The sequence below is a fragment of the Nanorana parkeri genome, unplaced genomic scaffold, assembly GCF_000935625.1.
Source record: "Nanorana parkeri isolate BGI_ZX_2015 unplaced genomic scaffold, ASM93562v1 scaffold1035, whole genome shotgun sequence".
NCBI classification, from domain to species: domain Eukaryota; kingdom Metazoa; phylum Chordata; class Amphibia; order Anura; family Dicroglossidae; genus Nanorana; species Nanorana parkeri.
Window position 1 is genome coordinate 235,673 of NW_017307303.1, and position 27,648 is coordinate 263,320.

Here is a 27,648-nt window from a genome sequence, read left to right on the forward strand (position 1 = left end):
TACAATATACATTATGTAAATATGTTCACATAACAACCCTATTATTTAACATCCAAGAATACTTTAAAAAGAAATACGGAGGCAGAACTTATTTCATAGTAAACTGGTTTAGTCCTTCATGAAAGAGTTTGTAAAGCATTTAATATTAAGACTGCAGTGACCTTTTCCATGTGTTATAAATTTGTATAGGAAAAGAATGTTCCTAGGAAAAAAACCTGAAAGTGATGTCAATGTTATTTATGTCACAACACTAATTTACCAAAAAATATACAGAAATCAACATTCATTTTAAGTGTGCATGAAAAGAAGTGAGTTAATGTGTACTTGTCGTCACAACTAGCAGCGGTACAAGTCCTTTTACGTTTCTTGGTAGAATTGCTAGCAGCTGTAACATTTTTTTTCATTGTAAACATGACTATACGCTTCAGCTTTGGACAGAACCTGAATCTCTTCAGAATCAAGGCGCTTTGGACTCTTTGAAAAACAGTGCCGTGAAATTACAGGGTAATTTTTTTAAAATAATGTTACAATATTCTGTGGCTTTGCTTGGTAGGCAAGTAAACATTTTCGCCAACTAATATATAATCAAGTTTTTAGGGTTAAAGTTGTTTTGATTTATAAGTATATTCTTGTTTAATTTGTTCTCTTCACTTTAAACATGCATTTTCATGCAGCTGGAAGAGATGGCCCAACAAAAGGCCTGCCTTTCAGTTTCCTTCTAAATCTAGCTTCTAGCACTCATAATCTTAAGGGCTTTCAAAATAATTCATGCAATGATATGGATGAATAAAGAAACCATAAGCACAAAAAACAACTCAAAAACATTACTTATGTTTTACATGAGGAGGGCTTAGGTTTTTTGCACCATCCCTAGTTTTGCTAATGCTTTGAGATGAAACTGCTATTCCAGTCCTCAAAGAGTCAGATAATAAAGTGGTTTCAACAGTAGGCTCACAGGCAGCATCATAAGTTTCAGTTTCCAGCTCCTCATCTGCAATAAAAAGCTTTGACTCCCGCCATTGTGGATAAAGTTCCTGACTGCCTCTTGAGACACTTGAGTCACTGCATGAAAGCTGTGCATTTAGTTCTTCTGTTGACTGAATCAGATTTTGCACAGAAATTGATTTTCCAAAATCCTTATGTGTAAAGGGAACCGTAGACGGTACCGTCTTATTTGCATCAAGGCTTTTCCTCCTTACAAAATTTTTAGTTAAACCAGGTTGCGCAGACTGTTCACTTTCCTTTGAGGCAACAAGGCAGGAGGTGACATCACAAATATCTTCTTTTGTGGTCATAGGAATTATGTGAATTGGTTCTGGTCTACTTATATGTTTCAAGGAGGGTGCAGCTGGTATCTGCAATGTTGTTGGTGCTGTTGGCTTTGAGGCCTGGCTTATTTGGTTTGATATACTGTTTGTTACCATAGTTACAGGTCCATCAGTTACATTTGCTGACACCTGTGTTGCTTGGCTTTGCATTGCTGGACTAAATCCATAGTAAGCAGGTGCACTAAATTCATTTGGTGTAAGTACAAACTGTAACCCCCGAGGCATGTTGGCACTAGCTGATCTTGTTATGAATCCACTGTTCTGTGCAGAACTGGACAAATCTTTACTGTCTATTGGACTTTGATAATCCGAAGTTTGTTCACATTCAAATAGTGGCATCTGAAATGATGCCAGAGTCAGTGCTGAGGCAGATCCTTTCTTTAAGACCTGCTGGTAGATATCAAGTAGGGTGTCCAATTTTGACTCGATGGATTGCACCTGCAAGTGGGAGAGTAAACACCTTTAGCATTTACACTGTCTTAATAAAATAAATAAATAAATAAATATAGCAAACATTTTATATGCATTGTAAATCAACAGGTCTGCATATACCTCTTTAGTAGTCAACCAGGAACAACCCTAGGTATAATATAGCATCTTGTACCCTGCCTTTAGAAGTGTCCCCAGGTGACTGTTTGCCACTGGCTTGAGATCTCACAACGGGACCTGTCTAATGGGCTATTCTGACAACTTCAATTACTATATCACAGCCCCGTATTGGCCACAGCGTGCAGGTTGCTGCTGACGATGCTCCACTGGCCTGAAATACACTGCTACCTCATTGATGTTTGCGAGATGTGTATTTACTTTTATTACTATTAAATAATGGATTGCACCTGCAAGTGGGAGAGTAAACACCTTTAGCATTTACACTGTCTTAATAAAATAAATAAATAAATAAATATAGCAAACATTTTATATGCATTGTAAATCAACAGGTCTGCATATACCTCTTTAGTAGTCAACCAGGAACAACCCTAGGTATAATATAGCATCTTGTACCCTGCCTTTAGAAGTGTCCCCAGGTGACTGTTTGCCACTGGCTTGAGATCTCACAACGGGACCTGTCTAATGGGCTATTCTGACAACTTCAATTACTATATCACAGCCCCGTATTGGCCACAGCGTGCAGGTTGCTGCTGACGATGCTCCACTGGCCTGAAATACACTGCTACCTCATTGATGTTTGCGAGATGTGTATTTACTTTTATTACTATTAAATATATTGTTGTAATTGCACGAGATCAGTGTGCTCTTATCTTGTTCTCAATTGCTACTGTGTGGATACCGTCAATTTTTTTTGGAGTTACTGGATCAAGTGTGCTTCTGGCTAATGGAACTTTTCCCTTTCTTGTGCTCATCTGCTGTGTTTTTTTAACCCTTGGTTATTGTGGACACACAATACTCATTAATAAAATGTTTGGACAGAGCCCAATTTAAACCCTGGTGGACCCTGTCTACATCATGTTGTTAATCCCAAAAAATACAAAGTATAAGAATGATTTATGGCTCCTCAATGTCATTATTGTATGGTAGTGTGCATGTAATAACGCTCTAGCAGTAAATGTAGTTCTATGTTCACATTAGGAATATTTAAAGTGAACCTTTCCAATCAAAATATGTTCTGGAAATAAAAAGCTAACATCCTCAGGTGCCCGTGTGTACCTCCTAAAGTTTCTTTGGGTGCTTTAGGTCCCTAAAACCTAGGATTTTCTGATATACAAATATCACCTTTTCTTCCAGACGTCTACCCCCTCCATACTCCCACAGATAGCTATTGGTCCTCAAGAATGAAGGGCAGGCTCAATAACCAACAGCAAGGAGCAGGAGACCTTAGGAAGCTGGCCAGTCCTTGACCTTAGGAAGAGAAGTCAATATATGCATATTATAGTTCCCCAGTATTTGAAGTCCAATGGCATATGAAGAGACATTGGCAGATATCTGCAGTTACTGTTAACTCTCAAGCAACTAGAAACTTCAGTTATCTCGCGGCTACCGAACCCCGTGGGTGCTGGATAACTGGGAGTTTACTGTATTATCTAGAATGCTTCCATTGAGAACTATAAATACAGTCATCTTCTACAAATAGTTTAGCTTTCTGGCTATATAGTTTAACTGCCTTTGTCCATTAAAGGATCTCTTTACTAAGAGAAAGATGCAAGGTGATATTGATGACTTCCTACAGAAAATGCTATTTGCTTGGCAATCTCATAGTTACTGCACTGTAACAAACATGCAAAAAGTGAAAACAGAACTCCTTATCTACTTACCATTTCTGGGCCCATGACTCAGAATGTATTAAAAGCAGTAGATGAACACGAGAGTCCAGCAACTAGCATTTCCAAAAACAGATGACAGTAATGGTAGCCTACATATTTAATTCAGTACAGTTTTCCCTTAATAAGGTATTTTATGGCAAGATTTATAACAAAAACTATAAAAAAAATTGTACCTGCTTCTCAACTTTAACCACTCGACCCAACATACTGAGGTCATCCGCAGTCTCAATTTCAGAAACATTTTTTTCCCTGCTCTTTTTATCAGTTGTTATTTGACCTTTTCCAAGAATTTGGTCAACCCTGTAAGTGATAAAAAAAAATGAAGCATAGTTTGGTTTATAGCGGCATTGCAATCAAAAAAGTTTTGGCTGTCATTTCACTTCAAAGCATTTTTTACCCTACTAATGAAAGTTAGAGGAAATGCATCTTTATATAAAATTAGTCTGTCATAACAGAAATACAGGGGACTGTTACTGGTGTCCTTTTTCCAGAAATGCATGTTGCATTTCTGAGTCTAGACCTGGAACAAGTATGCAGATTAGAAGTTTTGACTTCACAAATATGCTGAATAGATAAGACAGAGAAGTCAGAAGTCCTTATTTGCTTACTTGCTCTGGGCCAGTGACGGGAGGCAAGTGGGTAAACATGAGAGCCAGGCAACTAGCATTTAAAGTTCACCTGTGCCTTGCTCATGTACAGCAAAGCAACAAGTTTGTTAATGCCCCCATTCCCACGAGTATACTCTTAGCTTTCTCTTGCTCCTCTGCTGCTCTGTTCAGCTCCATTACTAAGGGTCATGGACTTTCCTGAATGTGACATCCTGGTGCTTGGTGACTGACCCAGTACTTACATGAAGTAAGGCACCTAGCAGCTGATAGAGTGGTGGCTACCTGCAAAGGAAGGGTAAGTATGGTCTGCTGGGGCAAGAAAGCCTGTAGCTTTGCTTTGTTTGCACAAAGTGAACAGTACAGATTTCACTTTCATGACACCCGTTTCCATTTAGTTTTTTCCTCCATTTTGCCACATAGGAAAAAAACTAACTCTGTGGGCCAGTATTAGGTCTATGGGCAGTTGGATGTAAGTGGACATGTGTCTGTTACTTCCGATCGTCACAATGAGGTCTGTCAAAATGCAACCCTGTTCCATTTTTTTCGGACCTAGATGGAGTTGAGGGTATTCAGATGAAGACAGACACACATCTGTTCACATCCAGCTGCCCATAGAGTGACACACTGAGCTTCTATCAGATCCCCCTGAAATACTGACATGTGAAAGGGACCTTTGCCTGCGTGAGGTCATTTAAGTCAATATATCCACTGCATCTTCATCAGCTTTTTCCCATGTTGTAGATTTAGTGATGCCTTTAAAGGAAACCATCATCTTCATTTTGGTTTAAGAAAGAACGACATTTGAAAGTAACTACTTGGGTCCTAGATGCCTGTTTAAAATGGCTCTGGGACAGCGGATATTTTTCCCAGTGCCGTTTTAAAATGATACCAATTCTATGGAACAACGTGACTTCATGGCACCTTCTATCAGGACAGAGACTCAGGCAGAAATGAAGCAGCTCTATTTAGCCTCTCCTTTTTAGCTGCAGTGATCTATTGCTGACTGATTGCAGCCAGCGATAGATCACAATTAGCAATCACAATTAGTTGGTACAGAGCTGGATGGAGGGGCTGGATTAGGTCTCCATTGATCTGACCGAGACCCTAATGATGAATAAAATATGTAAATATAAGAAAGTATTCTGTCCACAGATTTATCCCCACCTCCTATCAATGATGTTGGATTATCTGAATGACGTTTGCATTTACTACATGAGTGTCAGATGCTCACATGAGTAAACGCAATGTCATTTTAGCTATCGCAAAATGGTAAAAATGGCCACTATGCTAATTTGTGCCCTTGCCAACTTATCTTAGTTTTCTGCTAACAATTCACGCAAGCTGGTTATTGTTCCTTGCATGCATCACAAAGTAGAGTTAAAAGGGGAACAAAGTAAAATGCAGAAATGCACATGTAGCTTTACTGTTCTTCTACAGTACATAACATATAAATTGCACTTACATTGACAGTAATATTTTAGGGTAAACATGTGGGGCAGTGCAAATTGCATAAAAGTTGGGTTGTGAAAACATTATAGGAAAATATTTTTTTTCTTTTTTTTCAATATTTCTTCATCATGAAAACAGATCTCAGAGAATGCTATCTTAGCTTTTTCAGCTGCCTTGTAAAGGCAATATCTGGGCTGCTGATGTGATGCTGTACCTTTAAGGTGGAAAGAGATGTCTCCAGGTGAGTCTGCTCTGCTATATACTGTATGTTCCCATCTTTAGGACACTCAGATACTTCAGAGTTAGGGGCCACATTCATCAAAGGTGCCTTAATGCGGAAATGTGTCACCTCATAGTTCTAGCCGACCTGTGACAATGAAACTGTCACAGGTCGGCTTATTAGATCGGGAGGTGAGCGAACACATACTGGCATTCGCTCACCTCTCGATCCTGTCATGGCTCTCTGCCGTGACAGGGGAGGGGCTGGATTGCACCCTCCCCGCTCCGATCCGCCAGCGCTGACTGGCGGAACGGACGGGGGAGGGGGCGCGTACAGCTGGCTCTGCCTCTAGATAGGCAGAGCCAGCTGTCAGTCACGCAGCTGGGCGGATCCAGACATAATTGTCGGGATCCGCTTCAACTGCGGCGTCTCAATATACAGCTACAGCTCGTGGTATACTGAGCCTACACAGGTCGGCTTATTAGATCGGGAGGTGAGCGAACACATACTGGCATTCGCTCACCTCTCGATCCTGTCATGGCTCTCTGCCGTGACAGGGGAGGGGCTGGATTGCACCCTCCCCGCTCCGATCCGCCAGCGCTGACTGGCGGAACGGACGGGGGAGGGGGCGCGTACAGCTGGCTCTGCCTCTAGATAGGCAGAGCCAGCTGTCAGTCACGCAGCTGGGCGGATCCAGACATAATTGTCGGGATCCGCTTCAACTGCGGCGTCTCAATATACAGCTACAGCTCGTGGTATACTGAGCCTAGGGTGACGGGAGGATGCTAGTTTGTGTCCTCCCATTACCCTAAGGAGAACTATGGGGAAAAGCCTTAACCCCATAGTTCTCCTTTAAGTGAAAACACAAATTAAATCTGATGACATAAGAACAATATGGGATCTCCAGCTGACAACATTTTGGGAACGTAACAGACTAGATGGTGTAGAAAGTAATAAGTGAAGTGACAACATATTAAATGTCTTGGTAGGTTATACACTGTTATATTTTTTTCATTCAACCTGTGGGCTGAACGAAAAAAATATAACATATTCCTCCATACACTCTGAACAGTGTAGATGAATGAATCTCCTGCTGTGAGCTTTGTATTCTGACAGTAGCCAACGCCACTGTCAGAAAACCCCAATGGAGCTTGCAGCTGGTTGGCTGCAAGCACCATTTGGCTGAGGAATTTCCAACATGTTCCTTCAGGAAAAGCCAATCTATTGATCAACTTCTGTCGAGGGGATAGGGTCACCAACGGTGCGAATTTCAGCCGATTCCTGCTGAATCGGCTGAAATTCACTCAGGGTGTGCCCAGCTTAAGTGTAAATCTTCTTCTCAACTATGAGTGTTAGGTGGAGTTATATTTTAGCCCAATAAATTCCAATAAAGGGACATACTTCTTGAACAATTCCATCTGAAATTCAAATAAAGATACAGTAGTTTGTTATCAACTGCAAATATCGCCATAGTTAAAAGCTGTTACTATTTACTAACCGTGTTTGGAGGCTCTTTATTCTGCATAACATATCCAAATGGCCAGCAGAATATTGCTCAATCACATCTTTCACATCATATGGCCGCAAGGTCTCCTTGAATTTTCGCTTTGCTACATGAAACTTCATAATTCTGTTGAAATAAAGGAAAAGTTGTTACCGCTACCGGTTTTAAAAGTTGTAGGTATTGTACAGGACGCCAGAAGATGGGTCCTGGGAGAAGTGTATATTTCCCTTTGTTCGGGTTGTGGTCCCTTTTAAGGGACAGAAATGGGTTAACAGTTGCTGCAGTAAGTGTGTTCAAAAGGATAGGAAGCTAGAGACAGAGGGGGAGAGAGAAGCCCTGATTAATGTTTGCAGACAAGGCTGTGGAGCAGATGGAAGTACTGGTGCTTTGAAGCAACTGAACTTTACTGGGAGCCTGTGGGCTGAGAGAGAGAAACTCTGAAGTTAAGAGTGTGATAACCTTGTGGACTGAAACCCTCCAAGCCGGTGAGGCTGTTATTCTTTCCTGTGCTGAAGGAAGCAAACGGTACAGTGTATTATTTCTATGCGGAAGGAAGCATACTTTTAAGTTGTTTTGCTGTACTGAAGGAAATGACTGTTTATTGTTGCTGCTGTGGAAAATAAATGCAGGTTGTCTGAGAAAGCCTGTGTCCTGCGGTCCAGCTAATTCCCCAAACATCACAGTATGCATAATTTGCTCATGAGTTTGGATTTAAAGAGCATGCATAGTTTATTTACCTGTACATGTTGAGTCATGTGAATTTCTTAAAGCGGACCCTTACCCCCTTTCAAAAAAAAATCATATCAGCATGCAGCTCTGAATATGCTGATATGAATTAATTTTTCATTTATTAGTTAAACCTACTTTGCTTTTACTTAAAATTACTGTTTTCCACTTCCTGGTTGAGTAAAGCACTTGTGATGTAGCCCTGGCCGCATAGATTCATCCTGGGAAGGCTACATCAGCAATGCCCTAATGGGAAATCTCATCTGTAAACTGCACAGTCTTACGAGATCTTATGGGAAAGGTTACCTCAATAGTGGTTTCGAAAAAACATAGCAATTGTACTGAGCCACTGAAAGCCACATCTACTGGCTAATCCACTAATCTTTACATTTGATACAATAACAAAATGAGATAGACTGAGCATCAAAAATAAATTTAATTCCACAGCCCAGCCTGTCAGCACAAACTTCTCTGGCAGCTTTCATTCTAGCATGCTTTACTGGTAAACAAAGGGTTTGTTACCTAATGTCCACGTCCCACCTTAAATCCTACTTTCCTGATCCCATTTTCCCCCTCTCATTTCTTATCCAAGCCAACTGAAAGAAAGCTGAGCCTAATTGGTTGCTTTGAGTCATTTCAACCTTTTGCCCACATTTGACTAAATCATGGACGTCTGCTCTAGATTTTAGTGGTTTGTGTGTTAGATAAACTTTAGTTATAATTGATAGTTACAAAGCTGTAAAGGTTAAATGTTATTAATGTTGCTCCATTAACAGATGACTGTTATTTTCTCTAATTGTTTTGTAAGAAGATTTATTATTTTTGCCATAATATCAAGAAAGCAGAGAAATCCATTCAATGTATTAGAAAAGTAACAGTGAAAATGTAGGCAGTGATTTTTACTCACCTGATCGCTCGGATGACCATTTTAAGAGCTGGGGTTAGATCTTCAACTGATACATCGCAATGACATCCTTTCTCATCATGTGCTTCCTCTGTTCCAAGATTGACATCAACTAAAAAGATAAAATCAGAATCTAACTTTGAAGGTGCACAAAATAATGTCTAAGTGCCATCCTTTTCTGGTGTAGGGTTTACTGGATGATACACATGCTTGCTGTATGTTCTTTTAATGAAGCCACATACAAGGGCATATACACAAGAAATCCAGGCACATTTATAAGCCTAGATACATTTGCCCTTAAAATCCACCTTATTTATAAAGATCACATCAGATGTTTCAAAGATCAAGTGTAAAAGAAGCATCCACCCATATAAAATGTGTTGAATTTGCAGCAAATGTGGTTTTGGGTAAAAGTGCAGAGCAGGTTTCAATAACAAATCATTGAAACTTCTAAGACTAGCCTGGTACAGAGTAGCAAACATTAAAAGGTATAATAATTGCTGGTTTATAAATATGTTGAATGTTAACAAGCCTAGAATTTAAAATGACAAGACGAAATCCAGATGACAGTGTATTTTTGTAGGAAAGGTGAATAATTAGTCAGAGAATATATGTGAAATCAGATTCAAGGCATTACAAACAGTGGCCATGATTCTCTTTTTAAATTAAACCAAATTACTAAAATTCATTGAAACTTCAGTCACCAATTTAAGAATATGTGTAGTCTTTTCTATATTTGTATATTGTAGATTATTTATGTAAATAATCTTATTAATATGTAAATCTGCCCTGGCTTAACATGTGCCTGAAGTGACAGTGCACACTCAGAGACCTACAAAGGAACATAGTCTTCAGATATAAACCCTTTAGTCTAATGGAGCCCCTTGGATCTTAAGGCCAGACTGTATATAGAAATCCATCATCTATTTATGTCAATATTAAGCACCACCCCCTGGTGCTATGCCCCACTCTTGCCATACATTTTTCAATGTCATAACCTCAGGGCAGCAGTAGACGCATTAGCATTTCAGAGTTAATTGTTAGATGGTGGGGCTTAAAGTGACACAAAACTCAGGAGTTACCTTAACTATTAAAACCAATGTATTTTATTTGTGTATCTCTCGGCCGTAGATCCTCAAATCATCTCTGAATTTGTGCTGACACTGTCCTTCCTTTTGGAGGGTGGCTACTTTTATTCCCCATGGTCCCTGTGTGTTGTAAAGTAGCCACCGCTCCAAGCTAGCTCCTGTGATGGACTAGAATCTCACGTTCAGTTTACTAAGTGGTATCGGCGAATATCTATGAATTTCTGAATGAAAGAAATAACGTATATAAACGTATCCAAAAACGAAAATGGATACATGCGAATTTTGGCACTAAATATTTCTTTACTTCCTACACTATAATGCAATATATCCCCCTTTTGATAAGACAATCAAAAATGTTGTTGGAATCCTGGAAACGCTATCAAATATCATGGGTTGACAGAATTTTGGCACTAAAAATGTCTTTACTTCCTAAACTACTTTATCCTTTTTGATCGATATACATCCTGGCTCATATTTTTCACTTACTCTAATGTACCTTTCTCCAAGTTTTTTGGGCTGGTGGTAGACCACGAATGGCCAAAAGAGTCATTTTTCAACCTAGTTGCCACGGAGGCATGTCTTTTGCTTATTTAACCAACTACTATTACTGCATGTGGCTTAAATCTCTCCCTTTTCTCTAATTTCATCTCACCGGGTACCTCATTATGGGTAAATATTGAAGCCCTTGTTGTGATAGATACTCTGTTGTGGACTTTGCCATAGTAAATCCCATTCTCAAACATTCCCTTGGTATCGTGGACTCTGTCAAGTACTCTGGACTAGTGATAGGCCAAACAGACCCGAGTTCGGTTCGAATTTGAACTTTAGAACATGGAAAAAGTTTGAATTCGAACTCAAACTCAATGCAATGATGGGGCCAGAACATAAAAAAATAAATTGTCCCTTTTTGAAGGCTTATATGCACGGTATTGGCTATAACAAGGGTATGAGGATTCGGGAACTGCCCTGGGGGACATGAATCAATGAAAAAAATAAAATTTTTAAAGGAGCAGTGATTTTAACTTTAAATATTGTGCCTTGGGGGGTCCCCTTAAACTGCCTGTAACGTGGTGCATCTGTACGATGTGTAGAACCTGCTGCAGCAAAAAGTGACATTTATAAAGAAAAAAATGACATTTAAAAAGAAAAAAAAAGCGTGCGGTTCCACCTCCCAAACAATATCCGACCCTTTAGGTCCGGTTTTTGTATATATTATGTCTTATGCCTTATTTGATTAAAGGCACACATATGTGATGTATTTATATATGATATATAGTTTTTTTTATTGTATTGCATTGAAAAATATTGAAAAATATTTTGATTTATTTAGCTCGGTACATTATTGTTTATACACTTTATAGATATATATTTTATATCCTTAGTGCTTAGTAGCTCTCATTTATATTCACTTACTTGCACTGATCACTTATTGTTAATTTTATATTCATAGTATTTACTGTTGATTATGCAGAAGTGAAACATTAATTTATTAGGATTATGTGAATCAGATATGTGAGAGGTTAGCATTTATTTCATTTGCTACTTACAGTCACATGGCCTGATGAAAATGAAACCAGTATGTCAATCTGTAATGCAGCTCTTTTCATGGCTAATCAGAAATGAGATAATAAAGCTGGCAGGACATAATAGTGTGTTCAGCATCATGAACACAAATCTTTTTCTCATTCAGTTGAAATAAACTGGAGAAGAAAAATGTACCTTAGCATTCGTCTGCTAAGCAGTATCCCTACACTAATGAAACCTGTACCTCTTCCAGCACTGAAGCCATCAACTACACAACCCAATCATTCAGTTCTGTTTGCAGAAGGGGGGCTACAAGGCCTGAGGTTTGGCTGGCACCCACAGCTGATGTCAGAGGCTGGGGGACGTTTGGAGCAGTGACTGAGTATTAATGAGTGATATGCCAAATCAATAGTTTGCAGTAACTCAAACTGAGATAACTCACATCTCCTTAGCGACGTTTCGAAACCATGCGGTCCCGTCCTCAGGCAAACAGAGAGTCTCTGTTTGCCTGAGGACGGGGTCGCATGGTTTCGAAACGTCGCTAAGGAGATGTGTGTTATCTCAGTCAATAAACAGCATTGACTTTAATATCATGGAGTGCGAGTGACTACTTTCATCTATCTACATTTCACGGAGGCATCCGTTGTCACCACCGCACCCACCCAGTTGGATTTGGGTTTTGTCCGGTCAGGAGTGTGATGGGACAGGAGGATTAAGTTTCTTGTAATATACCTGTCTACCTGACTGTATCTTCTTCTACATGAGTGTGACCACTTTTGATTAAGGTAATTCTATTACAGCAGTAATCATGAAAATATAGCTCCATGAGTTCAGTTTTAGGTCAAAATTGGTCACTATCCCCAGTCTGACAGATGGATATTCTGCAACTGCTTTCTAGTTTGTTTATGACATGACAATTTATGACAGGCCTTCGAGTCTTTTTAAGAACCTGGATAGTGAAGGTTTATGATGCCTCTGCATTCCTTCTAAATTTGTCTGCTGTTAGTCAAATGTGTCTTAAGCTTGCCTAGGCATGGCTGCTTAAAGTCCATTTCCCCCTTCGTAAGTGATTGCATTTAATGTGGTAATGTAGAGGTGCAGTGATGATGTATACATGTGCACATTTTCATGACTCACATTAAAAGCCTTCTTAATTTTTTTAATTAACTTTTTTATTAGGCCTGAATCCTAGAAATGTAACATTTTCTCCACAGGAAATTCAGTCTGACACCGGGGTCGGATTGTATAGCAGGCTCTAAACAGCCCTAAACAGCTGCCTCCCTCCCTGTGATTCTGTGTAACATGATCACTCCATACCAGCTCTGCCTTTTCACAATATACAATGTGGGGGGGGGGAGGTGCCACTATGAATACTAATGAATGGGGGGTGGAGAGCTCAGCTGTAATATACACAGGTTGCTTGCAAAACACAGAGGCAGCTATGAATATGGGTTCATATTCAGCAACTGCATATGCCTGGTTCATGTTCACTCGGTGTACATTGCTCACATATCTCTTTTTTAAAAATACCTCTGCAAAGGTGCAAATGGGCTTTAAGAATAAGCACACGATTTAAGTCTGACAATTTTTGTTTCAGCCTTGCGAATCGTGGGGAAAATGAGGGGGGCACTGTGTTCAGTATTACTACCTTGTTCTTTCCACACAGTTTGGGGGTCATCAGATCTTACTATTGTCTCCATTGTCTGGCTGTGCAGTGTGGGAGATGTGTCTCAATTACAACATTGCTTGCAGAGAATGACAAATCATTTGGAAGGTAAAACAGTAAACATATATGTATTTAACACTTAAGTTGTTTGCCTGGAGTTTGGCTTTAAATAATTATAAGAGCATGCATTTCCGAATCTAATTTTTAATACCGCATTAAAACAGTGACAACATTTGACAGCATTGCTCATAAAGATCCAGCACAAGTGAATTTATTTGGTCAATCAAAAGGTAATTTCTTTTGTCTTCAGGCTGAAAAAGATCTTAGGATTTGTTAAATGTTGTTTGAAATTGGTTGAATGAAGTCACAAGTAACAAAGCTTCCTGTGTGCTGCTGTTATGGTAAAAGCCAAGGGTTTGGGCTTTTTCTTCCTATTAACACGCCAATAGAAAAATTACGAATTTAGATCCTGTAGTAGAATATCTAATCAATATCTACCTTCTATTCTTATAGGAAAATCTGCTTGTGAATGATTTCATGAGGAAACCTTCTAAGCCCTGTAGTTAATTAGTTCTCTATGAACCTAAAAAGAAATATACTTGAACTATATTTTATGTGCCATGGAGAATTTATTTATGCCTTTGGCATTTGTGTATTAGCAGCATTGCCTTATTAAGTAATGTTTCTCTGTGTTTCTTGACAACACACTGTGTGAGCAGTGGGACTACTATCACACCAGTCTAATCTTACTTGCAGTGGTGTCATTATAATTGTATTTACCATACTGTATCCTAGTTGAAAATATCATGATTCCATCACCAGTTCGCTTTGTGTTACTTGGCAAAATGTCTAAATGTAATCTTATATGTAAACAATTTAAGTGCAGAATCTCACCCAAAGGAAAAGATAGATAGATGGTAGAGTCAGTCTGAGACAGCTTCATTAACGTACGGCAGTCATGTCTGTATTTATATGTGTGACTGAATCATACCACTAGTTATATAAAAAAGACATAGATCCAAATAAGTCACCCAACACAGATGATAGCAGCAATATTAATTATTAAAATCCCCCAAAGTTTACAAGCATTTTTTTTTAGCTATGCTTCAGAGATGCAAGGCATTAACACACTGAATGAAAAAGAAAACCTTTGGAAACACAGAAAAACATGTTGCTATGTGTATAATACAATGATACTTAACATGAAAATAAACACTGAAAAGGAATACTGGCAAATTTTATTCTGCATATCATCGACCTCTAAACTTCTCCTAATGTTACTTGTGTACGTTAGTATATTATAATTCACACTAAACATAAGAGTTAAACCTTAAAAATGTGTTTAAGTTCCTGAACTACTAACAAAAATGTAGCTTATTTGTGTATATCAGCTGTAGATCCTAAAATCATCTCTGAATTGGTGCTGACACTGTCCTCCCTTCTGGAGGGTGGCTACTGTTGTTCCCCATTGTCCTTGTGTGTGTTGTAAAATAGTCACTGCTCCAAGCTCACTCCCGTGATGGACTTCAATCTCAATTGAAATACAAATTAGTAAACTAAACGTGAGATTGTAGTCCATCACGGGAGTGAGCTTGGAGCCTTGGCTAATTTACAACACACACAGGGGTCATTAGGAACAACAATAGCCACCCTCCAGAAGGAAGGACAGTGTCAGCACCAATTCAGAGATGATTTGAGGATCTACAGCTGAGTGATACATAAGTAAGATACATTTTTGTAAATAGTTATGGTACAATGCATTTTTAAAGATTTATATATTGAGTTTAGTGTCACTTTAACGCTATAGCGGCACGCTCGACTGTTAAATTATCAACTTGTTGATTATTGTATTCTAATAAAGTACCATAACTTATATTGTCATGCTATCTTTGGGATCTAGGGTATAAAAGAAAAAAAGCTTACTGTCAGCCACTGGTTTTGGTTGAGAGCTCTTCAGCCTCAGAGAAGGGCGGAAACGCGTTCTGTCATTGAAGCTCCAGCTTTTCTGTACCTTTGTTGGACTCGCCTCTGAAGCCATATCAGCGCTGGGAGAACGTCGATCGCCAAGTGATGTTTGTCTGCTCTTTATGCTTTGCCCCCTGGGGCTCGCCATACGTACGCGCTCCTTGAAACTTAATTTCTGGCTGTGAAAAGATGATAGTTGTGTTTTAGAATTTGTTGTTCTTCCATTGTATATAGTATACTACAGATCAGTATAAGGACTTCTAATGTATTTTTTCATTGTTTTTCTTTGTTTGTAAACTAAGCATCATTCTTGATTTTTGTCAGGTCTACAGTCAATAATTACAGCCAGAAATCAGAAGAAGGTCTAGGCTACATGGGTAATTTTAAAATGTGTTGGGAATGAAGTTACTACATACAAGTGGTTAAATCGGTCAATAAAATAAAATTCAAATGACCCATGTAAATTAACACTAAATACGGTACAAACATGATACCTAGATTTAAAGAATAGTTTTTATTGAAAAAATTCCTATTATATTACAAAGTAGAGAAAGATATCCTTAATAATCCACAGTTGAAAGTATACATGCACATTCGTTGTCAGCAAGCAAATTATGTATTTACTTAAGTACATTCTCATGCAAGTGTCCAAACATTATTCTATAATTAAAACTATTATAAAATATTATGGATTTTCAGAATTCCTAGCATGCTCTTTGTATGTTATAGTATAGCACAAATTTATTTTTGGCACAATATTCAGCTGGTTGGAAATATCCACTAGCTTGATAGCTATATCTATGTAAAGTGTACTGGGGCAGAGTTCCTTGGCAGCTCCTTCTATTATTGTACCATCCACCCTCAGTAATTACAGTGAATCTTTCCTTTGCCCATGAAAGAAAGATAATACTATTGAAAATAGCCATTGCCAGGCTAATCACACTGCTTGTAGGATGTAGTCTTCTGAGATTGTGAAGATATCACCTCAGCATTAATACTGTTTGCTTGAATCTCCCAGTGCAGGGAGAGGCTCTTTACATGCATGTAGATTGGCACAGAGAGATTGCCTTAAGCTCCTTCTATTACATTAAACATGTCCAACAAAACTGGCAGACTGATGACAAAAACATTGCAGCTGTTTATGATAACTGAGACACAGAAGCCAAATCCACTGATGTCCTCCACAGAATAGGAGCAGCAATGAACCCAGAGGTGTAACTACAGATTATGGGGCCCTTTAGCAAAATTTTTATGAAGCCTTCTGGTGACCACTCTCTGTGGCACCTGGCAGTTTCAAATGTGACAATCCTGTCACTGATCTTAACATAAAATATGCGTAAATGAAGGAGCTATCAGTATAGTCAGTACACCACAGTGAACAAGTACTGGCAGATGTGGTTTGATAGACATTAAACAAAAATAACAAAGGTAGTAGCAATAATAAGAACCATAATTATATTGGGCTGCTATGGCTATTGTTACACCACTGGATGAACACATGGCATATCTGCAACTGAATTTCACCAAGTCAGAGTCATTGGCTAAGGCGTGCAAGGGATCGACTGGGAAAAAAAACAATTGCTACAGAGGGATGATAAAGAGATGCCTATGTTCAATTAGGTTATGCCTACAGCTTTCATAGCATTACAGGGGCCATTAGACTTCAAAGAAGTTTGCTCTTACCACCAGATTGGATGACTAGGTTGAAATGTAAAAAGATAATAAAGGGAATTTATCAAAACTGGAGCGGACAAAATCTGGAGCAGCTGTGCACGGGAACCAATCAGCTTCTCTCTTTCATTTTCAAATCTTAACTGAGCAAATTGAAGAGAGAAGCTGAATGGTTGCCCTGGGCAACTGCTCCAGATTTTGTCTGGTCCAGTTTTGATAAATTCCCCTTAGGAAATGTTGCCAGGTAACCAGTCTAACATATTCTGCTTGACTGTTCCCCTGTAAAACGTCTGATGCGTGGGTGCCCAGAAGGGTTGATGGGCATAAGCTAGTGCTAGGCATACGCTAGAGAAAGTATATAAGACTATTTGATTAAGAGAAGGAATACTCAATGATGACATGACACCATGGGGTAATCAAAATCGCAATACTGCTTAACTAGTTTGGCGGGTATCTCTGTGATCGGAGCTACAGATGCCACATTTTCATAAAGCATATCCTGATAAAGATACCAGACAAAACAGGCAGGGTAAGATATATTCATTATGTTATGTATTTTACAACTTGTCATGTGATGAGATCAGCTCAGGCCAAGCTTGTCACCAAATTTGTAGGAGATAGTAACTCCTCTGACCCTAAGATATGGCCTGGGTAGTAGTCAAACACCCATCCCAGACATGTACAGTACACTAGAGAAGAAGCAGAAATGTGAGACACTATCTATGTGAGAAATGCTGTTGAACCACTGATGCTGCTTTGCAACAATTTATTATAAATAACATTTAAAAAATATATTATTTTTATATATTGCGGTTTTGTAGTTTTCGATCCAAATCCTTTTAATCAAGAACCTCTGTTTTATGTCAATTATTTGATTAGTCTTTTTTTCCCTTTTTAACAAATTTCTTCAAAAGCCAAATTAGTTAAATATAATTATTATCATGTTATTCCCACAAGATCAGAACAACCCTTTTCTGGGAGATATACTGTTATTGTCTGTACATCAATCTGTTCTGTTCTCTGCGTGTTGCGTTTTGCATTTATATAAGCAGCTGATTTATTTTTATAGCTCACATTTCCTTCTCTCTGCTTATAAAAGGGCAATTAGGTAAATTCCCAAACAGATTCTTATGGGTATGTAAATTATAGTTCAATTTAGGTGTTGTAAAACAGGTATGCTGTATGCCAAATACTGCAATTTCAACTCTGGCCAGACCTCTTAGGCTAATATAATAACAGTGATGTCCAAATGTTAACAGTATAACAAAATATTGATCATTTAGCATTTCATCAATGTAAAACCCATATACCATATATTTGACAGGGTTTCAGTGTAGGTAACATTTTATAATCTATAAATTATATTATTAGCTTTTTTATGCCACTGTATTTTGCCCATATAGCTATAACACAATCATTAATGAAGAAATTGGGTCAACAAACAGTTTTGACAAATATAAAGCGTGCAGTTGTCTTTTTTTTTATGCAAAACCCTGTCATAGGTAAACCATGGGACAATGGTTAATGAGATAAAGTCAGTGAAATTCTGGGAAACTGTCCTTTCCTGATCTCATCAACATGGTTAATAAAACATGCTGAAAATATAACTTACAAAATATGCATGTTTACTACCATGAAAATGTTGCAGGTAAAATATATTAAACCAACGTAAACAGATTTTTCATGTCACCAATGACACAACCAAGAAAACGATTGAAAGATTGATATTTTCAAAGATTTAATTATCTGAGTCAATTTAGACAATCATTAAACATGTTAATATAGTTTTCTCACTTACGATCATGTGAAAACATTACTGTCTTAGGATACAGTATATTAATGTGTTGGGTTATAATTTTGTCTCATGTTTAAAAAAACAGCCCATCAGACCTGCTGCTCTGAATGGTTCTGATTAGCTGATGGGTTCACACCTAAAACATGGTGACTAGCTGTCAGGTATGGGGTACTCTGATAAAAATATACTGTAGGGGTCAGCTTTAAACGTGTTACTTGCAGAGATGTAGTCCTGGCACCAAAGTGCATTTAGAGGATAATTAAACCCTTGCGTGTTTTTGCATATATCTACTGCTAGCAAGCCGTACATATATGCAAAAACATTTTAAAAAGTTAACAAAAGGGTTAAAACTTACCTGTGTCTCTGTTGCGCGCACCCGTCCGAAGATCTGAAGATTCCCGGGCAGCCGCAAAGGATAATGGGGCGGGCGCATGCGAAGTAGAGATCTTTGGCCAGGAGACGAGAGACACAGGGTAAGTCAATGCAGGCAGTGTGCACCCGCACAGACTCCATGAGACAGGAGTCAGCGCTGGATCAGAGACCGGCACCAGTGCTGGAGGGACTCCTGAAAACTACTGGAAAGAAGAAGATGATCGGATCAAGAGGCATCATTTAAGGTAAGTCCTCACACCAGCATGGGGGGTGGGGGGTTTGGCTTTAAAGTCACTTCAAGGGCTTTCTAGAAGTGTTTTTTTCACCACTACTGCATCAAACACACAGCAAAACAGTGGTTGGATATTTTTTTTAATGATAGATCTAACCAGACCAGATCTAAAATAATATTTGAATGTTTGTGACCAGCATTAGCTCTCAGCTCTCGGTTGCCATTATAACATCCGACACATCTCTAGATAATTTTGGTTCCATCTACATAAACCCTGAGTTAGTGAAGTAAAAGGAGCAATAGGCAAAGTGCAGGGCACAGCTCTGGATCTAATACTTGTTTTGCCATGCATTTATAACTGAAGATAACTACTGCCTATGCATTTTTCATGACATACTAGGTATTAATAGCCCAGGTTTATGACAAGTTTACTTTAAGGCACAATTACATTGGATTTCGGGTTGCCACATTTTCTGGGAAACAATTCTGGCCTCATAATAACATTGGCAACAAGTCCCATTTTTACTGTTTAATTGGAATGTATAAGGAAAGTAAAGTGGGTAAGCTTACAAGAAAACAAATCTGCAGCAACATGGTAATTACATGGATTTTAGGGCAACAGTTGAAGCTGAGAAGCAACATTTAAAGATAACAAGTGGTCCTATATTATTATATATAGGTTTTAGGCATACTGTATATGGTGTTATATAATACATTGAACTTAATTTTTAGGATGCACATATTCCAGTTCAGATACCAGTGCCTATACTTGACATTTTCACAAGAACCACCAGGGTTGCAGAGGTTGCAGCTGGGACTGGGCTCTGACGCTCCACCACTGTCCTGAAATCATTAGTCTGTATTGTTTTAGAAAAACTGTCACATGGCAATAAAAAAAGGTATCAGTAATTGGTATCTGTGAGGACAAGTATTGGTGCTTGTACTTTGTCTGGAAAAAAATGGTGTTGGTGCATCCCAAATATATATGTATATAAAACAAATCATACATTGCACAAATCTCAGGAGCCATGTATGCTCCTTAAAAATGACAACTGCCTTCTAACCTTTGAGTTTCTCTTTAGTCTAGTAGCTGGAAAAATATCTGTACTTGTACGGTACTTGGTATCTGTGAATCCCCAATTATTAGTTTATGTCTTTTAATAGCTGCTTATTTTCATCTGATTATTTAAATTCAGAATATAGTTGCAGCCAGGTGTTGGCTGACAGCCACATAATAAAGATGAAAACCACTGGTTGAGGACCACTGTTCTAGTGGTTGGCCCACAAAGAGAATTTGTCAAGTTATACATTTGAAAGCATGTTGTAGAATATCTACAATGCTGTTTCAGCATGTCCTCTCTTTTTATTGAAGTACTAGCACAAAACAGTATGATAAAAAATAGGTCAATTCCTTTTGTAAGTTCTTTAAATCTGTATTGTAAATATATAATGTGTACAAGTGAACAAAACCATTTGGCATCAATAATTTAATTTCTGATTCAATTTTCATGCTCTATTTAGTGTATGAAAAATGCATTAATAGAGGGAAAATGTAGACAAGTCCTTTCTGTTCATAGATGTAGCAAAAAACCCTTTATATTTCCTAATGTAACAAGACATGGCATTTATACTAGCCTTCAAGGTATAGTAATTAAGATGTGTTTCAAAGATACCTAGCTTTTTTTTGTAGAAACCGGTCATGAGCAGGCTGCAAGTATTAACTCCCTTTTGAAAATTCCAGTTGCCTGGCTGATGTGCTGATCTACTAGCCTCAATACACTGACCAAAAGATGTATTCAGAACAGGAAAGTCTGAGAAAGGTTCAAACTTTTCATCTACACTATTGCTTTAAGTCAGTGATTCAAGGTATTACATTTAGAGCATTCTCTCAATAGTCATACAGCTAGCATTTTCAGACAGAGGTTTGAAACAGCAGCCTCTATGTGTGTCTCATGATAGATTTATTTGAATCTTATGGTCTCAAACACTAGTCTAAAGAGCATCAGCTTCAATAAGCTTTGCCATGCATTTAAATATGAACATGGAAACTACCATCGCTGAGCTCCTGCTGAAAATGTTAGTTGTCTCTCTGTCTTTGCCTTATAAAGCTGAACTCTAGGCAGATATAAAAGACAAAAATGAATGCAGCTCTGTAATCAATGTAATATCATGAAAGACAGTCACCGCTCCCTGCAGAGAGAGTGAGTGCGGGAACTGAGTGATCAGCGGTATGTGATCGCTCAGTTCTCGATCAAGAGAGCCAACCTGTGGCAGCTTCAGTAACTAGGGGGAAGAGGACATTTCACTCTCCCCATAATTCTACTTTCATGGTAAATGTGGATAATTCGCCACCTACCACTTCCACTGCATAGAATAGCAACAATAATAATAATGACACCTGAGCATGTCCCCTGGTGTCTATTTTTATTATGCCCCCGCCCCTGGTGTCATTATTATTATTATTTCCCCCCCGTGTCATTATTATTATGTCCCCCCCAGTTTCATTATTATTATTATGTCCCCCTGGTGTCATTATCATTATTATTATTATGTCCCCTGGTGTCATTATCCCCAGACATAACAATAATGACACCTGGGGATGGGCATAACAATAATGACACCAGGGGATGGACATAACAATAATGACACCAGGGGATGGACAGAACAATAATGACACCAGGGGGATGGACCGAACAATAATAACACGAGGGGACGGACATAACAATAATGACACGAGGGGACGGACATAACAATAATGACACCAGGGGATGGACATAACAATAATGACACTGGGGACGGACATAACAATAATGACACCAGGGGATGGACATAACAATAATGACACTGGGGACGGACATAACAATAATGACACCAGGGGACGGAGATAACAATAATGACACCAGGGGGACATAATAATAATTACACCGGGGGACATAATAATAATAATGACATGGGGGGACATAATAATAATGACACTGGGGGGACATAATAATAATGACATAGGGGGGGCATAATAATAATGACATGGGGGGGCATAATAATGACACCAGGGGGACATGCTCAGGTGTCATTATTATTTTTATACAGCATTACATCATAGCCCAGCAGTGCCACACCTAACCCGACCCCCCCCATCCCCCTACAGCCTATAGCAGTCCCTGTTTAACAGGGCTGAAGTTGAAAGGACGAAGCAATTCAAGGATCCAATCAGTTCATGTCCTGACAAGAAGCAATAGGTAGCAATGATAGGAAGAGAATGCAAAGTGACAGCACACCTAATGGCAGGGAAACCTGTGTATTGAAGGCGAATATGCAGCAAAATATTAAGGGTTGTGGGTCAGTATGGCCATTAAAGAAATCGTATTTTTAGAAGTAGAGATCTGCAAAGGCAGCCTACGTACTTACATCACTCCAGATTTCCTTTATCATGCTTTAAGCAGCTTCTCATAGCCCCTGGAGCACTCTTCAGCTTTAGCCTGGGAGTGCTGAATGCACATATTAATGGTTTCGTGTCTGCAAATTTTAAAAAGCTTTAAGTAGACTTTAGCGGGCTTTGTCACATGGAGTCAGTATATAGATTAGGAATTTTAACTTCACTTGCTTCATGTGACTCAATGTACTATAACAAGGAACAGTCATGGACCAAGCTTCATACTAAGGTTAGCAATGGCAGATTTTCTATTTTAGTATAGATTCCTTGAAAACAATTGCTTTTATTGAGTATATGAATGCTGCAGAATGTAGTGAAGCATAAAATTGTTTCTAGTGTGAACATGCCCTTTCTCTCTTTGAACTGTCTCCTATGTGTCAGCCTGAACATTTCTTATATGTTGGATGCATTAAAAGCCCAGCTTCTGCAAAAACATTTTTTTCAGTTTTGAATAGTGTTAAAGCTTTACTTCTTTCAGGATTTAAATAGACCCTGTTGGCAAACCAATAATTTCAACATTAATCTTTCCATAAGATTTTAAATGCATTTAACATATTTTAGGCATGTTATTTACCTGTAAAGGCCTTCTTTGTGTAGACATTCAAAGGCCCTGAGATTGCTGCTAGGTGCCACCATCTTGGATGTGGTGTTGGCAGCCCCAGAAGACTCAAAGCTATTACGCAAGTTTATGTAAAAGGTGAGGGGTGGAGGAGATTCCAGCACAGACAGTAAATAGGCACTCTCAGACGAAGAGGGCCGTGACGAGGGAGGAGGCTGTGCTAGAAAATTGACAATTCCTGAGGAACATTGCAAATTAACAAAAATCTTTCATGGAAAGGAAAAGCACTGCAACTAAGCATTTTTTATATTTTATTTTTCTCTGCTTTAACCTTCAGGTTTTTTAATTGGTGACAGGGTCTCAGCGTTGAAAGCAGTGGGGGCTAGGATAAGCTGCCGCCAATCAGATAATCTGTTTAAATGAATTTTATGCTCAGATAGTCCACATTAGCTATTACTTGAACTTCTGGTGCTCTTACACGGCAATGCTCCTTAGTTTAGTGTTTTGTATTTCAGATAATCTAATTACCACAGTTTATATTATTTTATAATATGTTTAATGTGGAACACGAAGACTCAGAGTTGTGAAGAAGCAACAAGACTTTATTGTAGGTACCTGCCCGTGCCTGCAAACATATTATTTAGCTAATGTCTGGCACAGACCTGGACTCAAAAAACCCGGGTCATTCTATACTTCGTAAAAATTAACAGAGCTGCAATGGTAATGTTGCATCTGCCCCTTCCTGCTTTCCTTGCCTCTCTACTGGCCTCAATATGGAGGTAAGGGGAGTAGATAGGAGTTACTTCTAAGTTACTTGTCCTACTCTCTCTTACTCTGTTTGTTTTATATCTGCAACTGTGTGTTTTCCTTATGAAAAAATGGGTTGACATACTTTTATTTTTTAACTTTTCAGCATGCACTCTAAGCATATATACATGCTAGATTATTTCATTAAAAAAAGATGCCAGCAGTATGTGAAATAATTTACAGCTTGGTACTGTGTTTAGTAATAGACACAACAGTCATCCAGACATATTATTAGCTTAGAGCCTCACTAATACAAGTTAATATGACAGCCTGTCATTCCAGGACCCATATCCAAATCAATTTACTTTCTATGCTATCAAAACATTTATCTAAAGCCCTCCCACACATGTGAAGCATTTATAGCAGAATTCACCAGTCTAATGTATGCCAGCGTCTGACAAAATTATTGAAAACTATATAAGGAAATTTGCTCACAAAATGTGAACAAGTTTATTAAACATTTAAATGGTAGGACAAAAACAGCCATTTTACCTTCCCAGTTCTTCTTAAATAAAAAGGTCAAGTAAACTGTTTACAAATAGGCACTTGGTCACTGGAAAGGAGGTCCAAAACCAGCATGCAAAAGTACAGCTTTTTTTGCACATGCTAAAAATGTACACAATTTACATGTAAGATCAAAAGATGTACTCTATTTAACAAAAAATAGTTTAACTTTTTTACTTAATCCTGACTATGGTGACTTTAGGGCTATGCCCCATCAACTGTCATTCCCATACAAAATGAGAATGTTTCAGCCGCCAATAAGGAGAGTCTATCTGGCCAGGCATAGTTAAGTCCTCTAAGTCATGGATATTGGGCCCCTAATAACAAAGTGAAATGAGTGTGGTTGAAGTGTAAAGTAAATTCTCACAGTCTAGATTTAAGCAGACATATTTGGGTATGCATGCATTCTTGGAATTCTGAGCCAGTGAGACAGACAGTAGTGGGTAAATTAGGAAGGGGTCAAAACCAGTAGGGTGCAGAATGTATTAATAGATGAGACAGTAGTGGGAGTATAACCATAGTATGTTGCCTGGGGTAACCACAGCTGAGCATTAAAATCAAAGTGAAGCAAAAACACAGGATTTAAAGCGAGGAGACAGCAGGTTTTCAGTGAGTTTGGGATTGGTGAGTTCAGCAGGCCAAAGATTAGGGCACTTACCAATGGTTAGAAAAAACAAGGAGGCACTTACCAATGCCTGTGAATGTGATGGCATGTTCTACCACTTGTGCACATACCTGGCCACAGGTGTAGGATATGGAACATGGGAAGGTGCAAAAACCATTAAGCAAAGAGACATACAGAGTTTGTAAGTGCAAGTTAAGCACAATAAACAACAGGTGGAGGGAGATTGAGATGAACCACAGATGACACAAACTAGAATAAAGCTGCATCTGACTATCTAACTCTTGACTACGTCCCAAATGGCTGACTGCATAGCAGAAAACTGCTCAGTTGGATGATAGCAACATAGAAATATAGAACAAGTGAAATCTGACTCTCTATCTGGAATATTTTTTTTCATCAGCCCTTCACTAAATGTACTTCAAAATACAATTGTAAAAAAAAGAAAAAAAAAATTACCGGATTTACCGACTTCCACCCAAAGTGATATTTCAGTCATAGTTGGAATTTCATGGGTTAAGTCACAAACCGGTTCCTTATATTTCTTGAAAACTCCAGTTATGAGATCCTTCAATGATAGCCTTTGGCTGTGTTACTGCCCATGTTTGTGTTTTGGGTGTTTCTATTTCTTATGTTGCATTAAACATTAAATTAAAGGTCCCACATAGAATGTGGCAAACTATATAGTATTTAACTTTGCATTTGTTAAAAACTGAAACATCAGTTTGGGTGGACTTACCTCTTACCTTCCTCTATCTTTCAGAATCCCAAATCTCTTTGAGCAAGGCTGCTTGGGATTCTCTTTCTTTTTCATCCCTCGTTCCACCCATTTTTGTTGCTGAAGAGTATGAGGTACTGCTAACAAGATTTTAGTTTATGATATTATTTCCTTTGAGTAATTAAGTGGAACATTTATGGACCAGAGGGAAATGGTGGGTCTCAGCTATGAATTACTGAAAAAAGACACCAGGACCATTGTTACAAGGTCCAAAATATGCAGATCTTACTGTGCATATACATGGTGTATGTTTTAATGAACAGACAAAACATAATAAACAAAAATCTTTTTTTATAATATATTTTGTCAATTTGTTTATTGATTGTAATTTATATATATATATATGAAATTAATTGGTATATTTGGGGATTCATAGTATACAAAGTGGTTTGTATGTAGGTAGTTCACTAGGAACATAGCGTGTGGGCATAGCGTTCTGTTTTAGGTTTTCTGTTATGTTTTAGGTGTTTCTCCTCTTTCTTTTTTCTCTCTCCTATCTCTATGCCTTGGACTCGATGGACTTTTTTTTCAGCCTAACTATGTAACTATGGGGTCTATTCACTAAGCTGCCATAGGCAGCCGAGTGAATGACCGACCTAAAGCGAAGTGAGCCGAACGCTTCAGGCTGGTACGGCTGATTTCAGCCGTATATCGGCTGAAATCAGCCGTACATCGGGTGGCGTCCGGTCGGCCGAACATGCTCAGCATGTTCGGCTGACCCGAAGTGCAGAAGGAGTTCGACTCAGCCGATCCAACATCTGGATCGGCTAAGCCGAACCTCCGGCAGGCTACTCGCTGCTGTTCGGTCTATTCTTATAGATGCCGAACAGCAGTGAGTGAATAGCTGAATGCCGCTGAGGTACCGAGCAGAACAGAAAAATGGTTAAAAAAGTAGAAAAAATAAATAGAAAACGATAGCCAGCTCCGCCCAACTGTTTTCTATTGCCCGGCGGTTGTGCTGCCGTCAAAAAAATTAAAAATAAAAATAAACCTATCTCTCCCGGGCGCTCCGGGAGTCTCCCGCACCCGGCCGCCAAGGAGAGAAACACTGCCTTTTCTTTTTTTTATATTCTGACATGGAGCCGTGTCAGAATAGAAAAAAAAAAATTTGGGCCATAGGAATGCATTGCTAGATTCCTATTGGCTATTTCAATTTGCAATAGCCAATAGCAAACTAACTATTGTACCCGCCCTCTGCTGCTGTCAATAAGTAGTGGTGGACCTGATGGAGAACTGCAGCAGAGGGCAGGTGCAATGCTAGTTTTCTATTAGCTATCGCAAATTGAAATAGCCAATAGGAATCTAGCAATGCATTCCTATGGCCCAAATTTTTTTTTTTCTATTCTGACACGGCTCCATGTCAGAATATAAAAAAAAGAAAAGGCAGTGTTTCTCTCCTTGGCGGCCGGGTGCGGGAGACTCCCGGAGCGCCAGTGAGAGTTAGGCTGTCTGGAGATCAGTGTCCCTGGTTAGCTGGTAACCAGGGACGCTGATCTCTCTGAAAGTGGCCGGAGCCAGCCGCAAGAGCACGGCTGGCTCTGCCCAGCTGTCAGAAGCAGGCTGTCGGCCGGGCAATGGCCGGCCACTCGGCCAGCTTCGGCTTTCAGCGCGGCTCGG

The 27,648-nt window shown here is 38.9% G+C and overlaps 1 protein-coding gene across 1 annotated transcript in view; it reads right to left on the minus strand.

Moving 5' to 3' along the window:
• Positions 1 to 236: 236 nt before the first annotated feature.
• Positions 237 to 27,648, minus strand: part of KCNQ5 (potassium voltage-gated channel subfamily Q member 5) — a 144,262-nt gene continuing 116,850 nt past the window's right edge. The window contains exons 9-13 of the mRNA XM_018567356.1: positions 15,220 to 15,440; positions 9,022 to 9,130; positions 7,383 to 7,514; positions 3,781 to 3,907; positions 237 to 1,766 (exon numbers count right to left, since the gene is read on the minus strand). Of these exons, the coding sequence (XP_018422858.1) occupies positions 825 to 1,766; positions 3,781 to 3,907; positions 7,383 to 7,514; positions 9,022 to 9,130; positions 15,220 to 15,440 (1,531 nt within the window). The 3' untranslated portion in view covers positions 237 to 824. The remainder of the gene's footprint in view (positions 1,767 to 3,780; positions 3,908 to 7,382; positions 7,515 to 9,021; positions 9,131 to 15,219; positions 15,441 to 27,648) is intronic.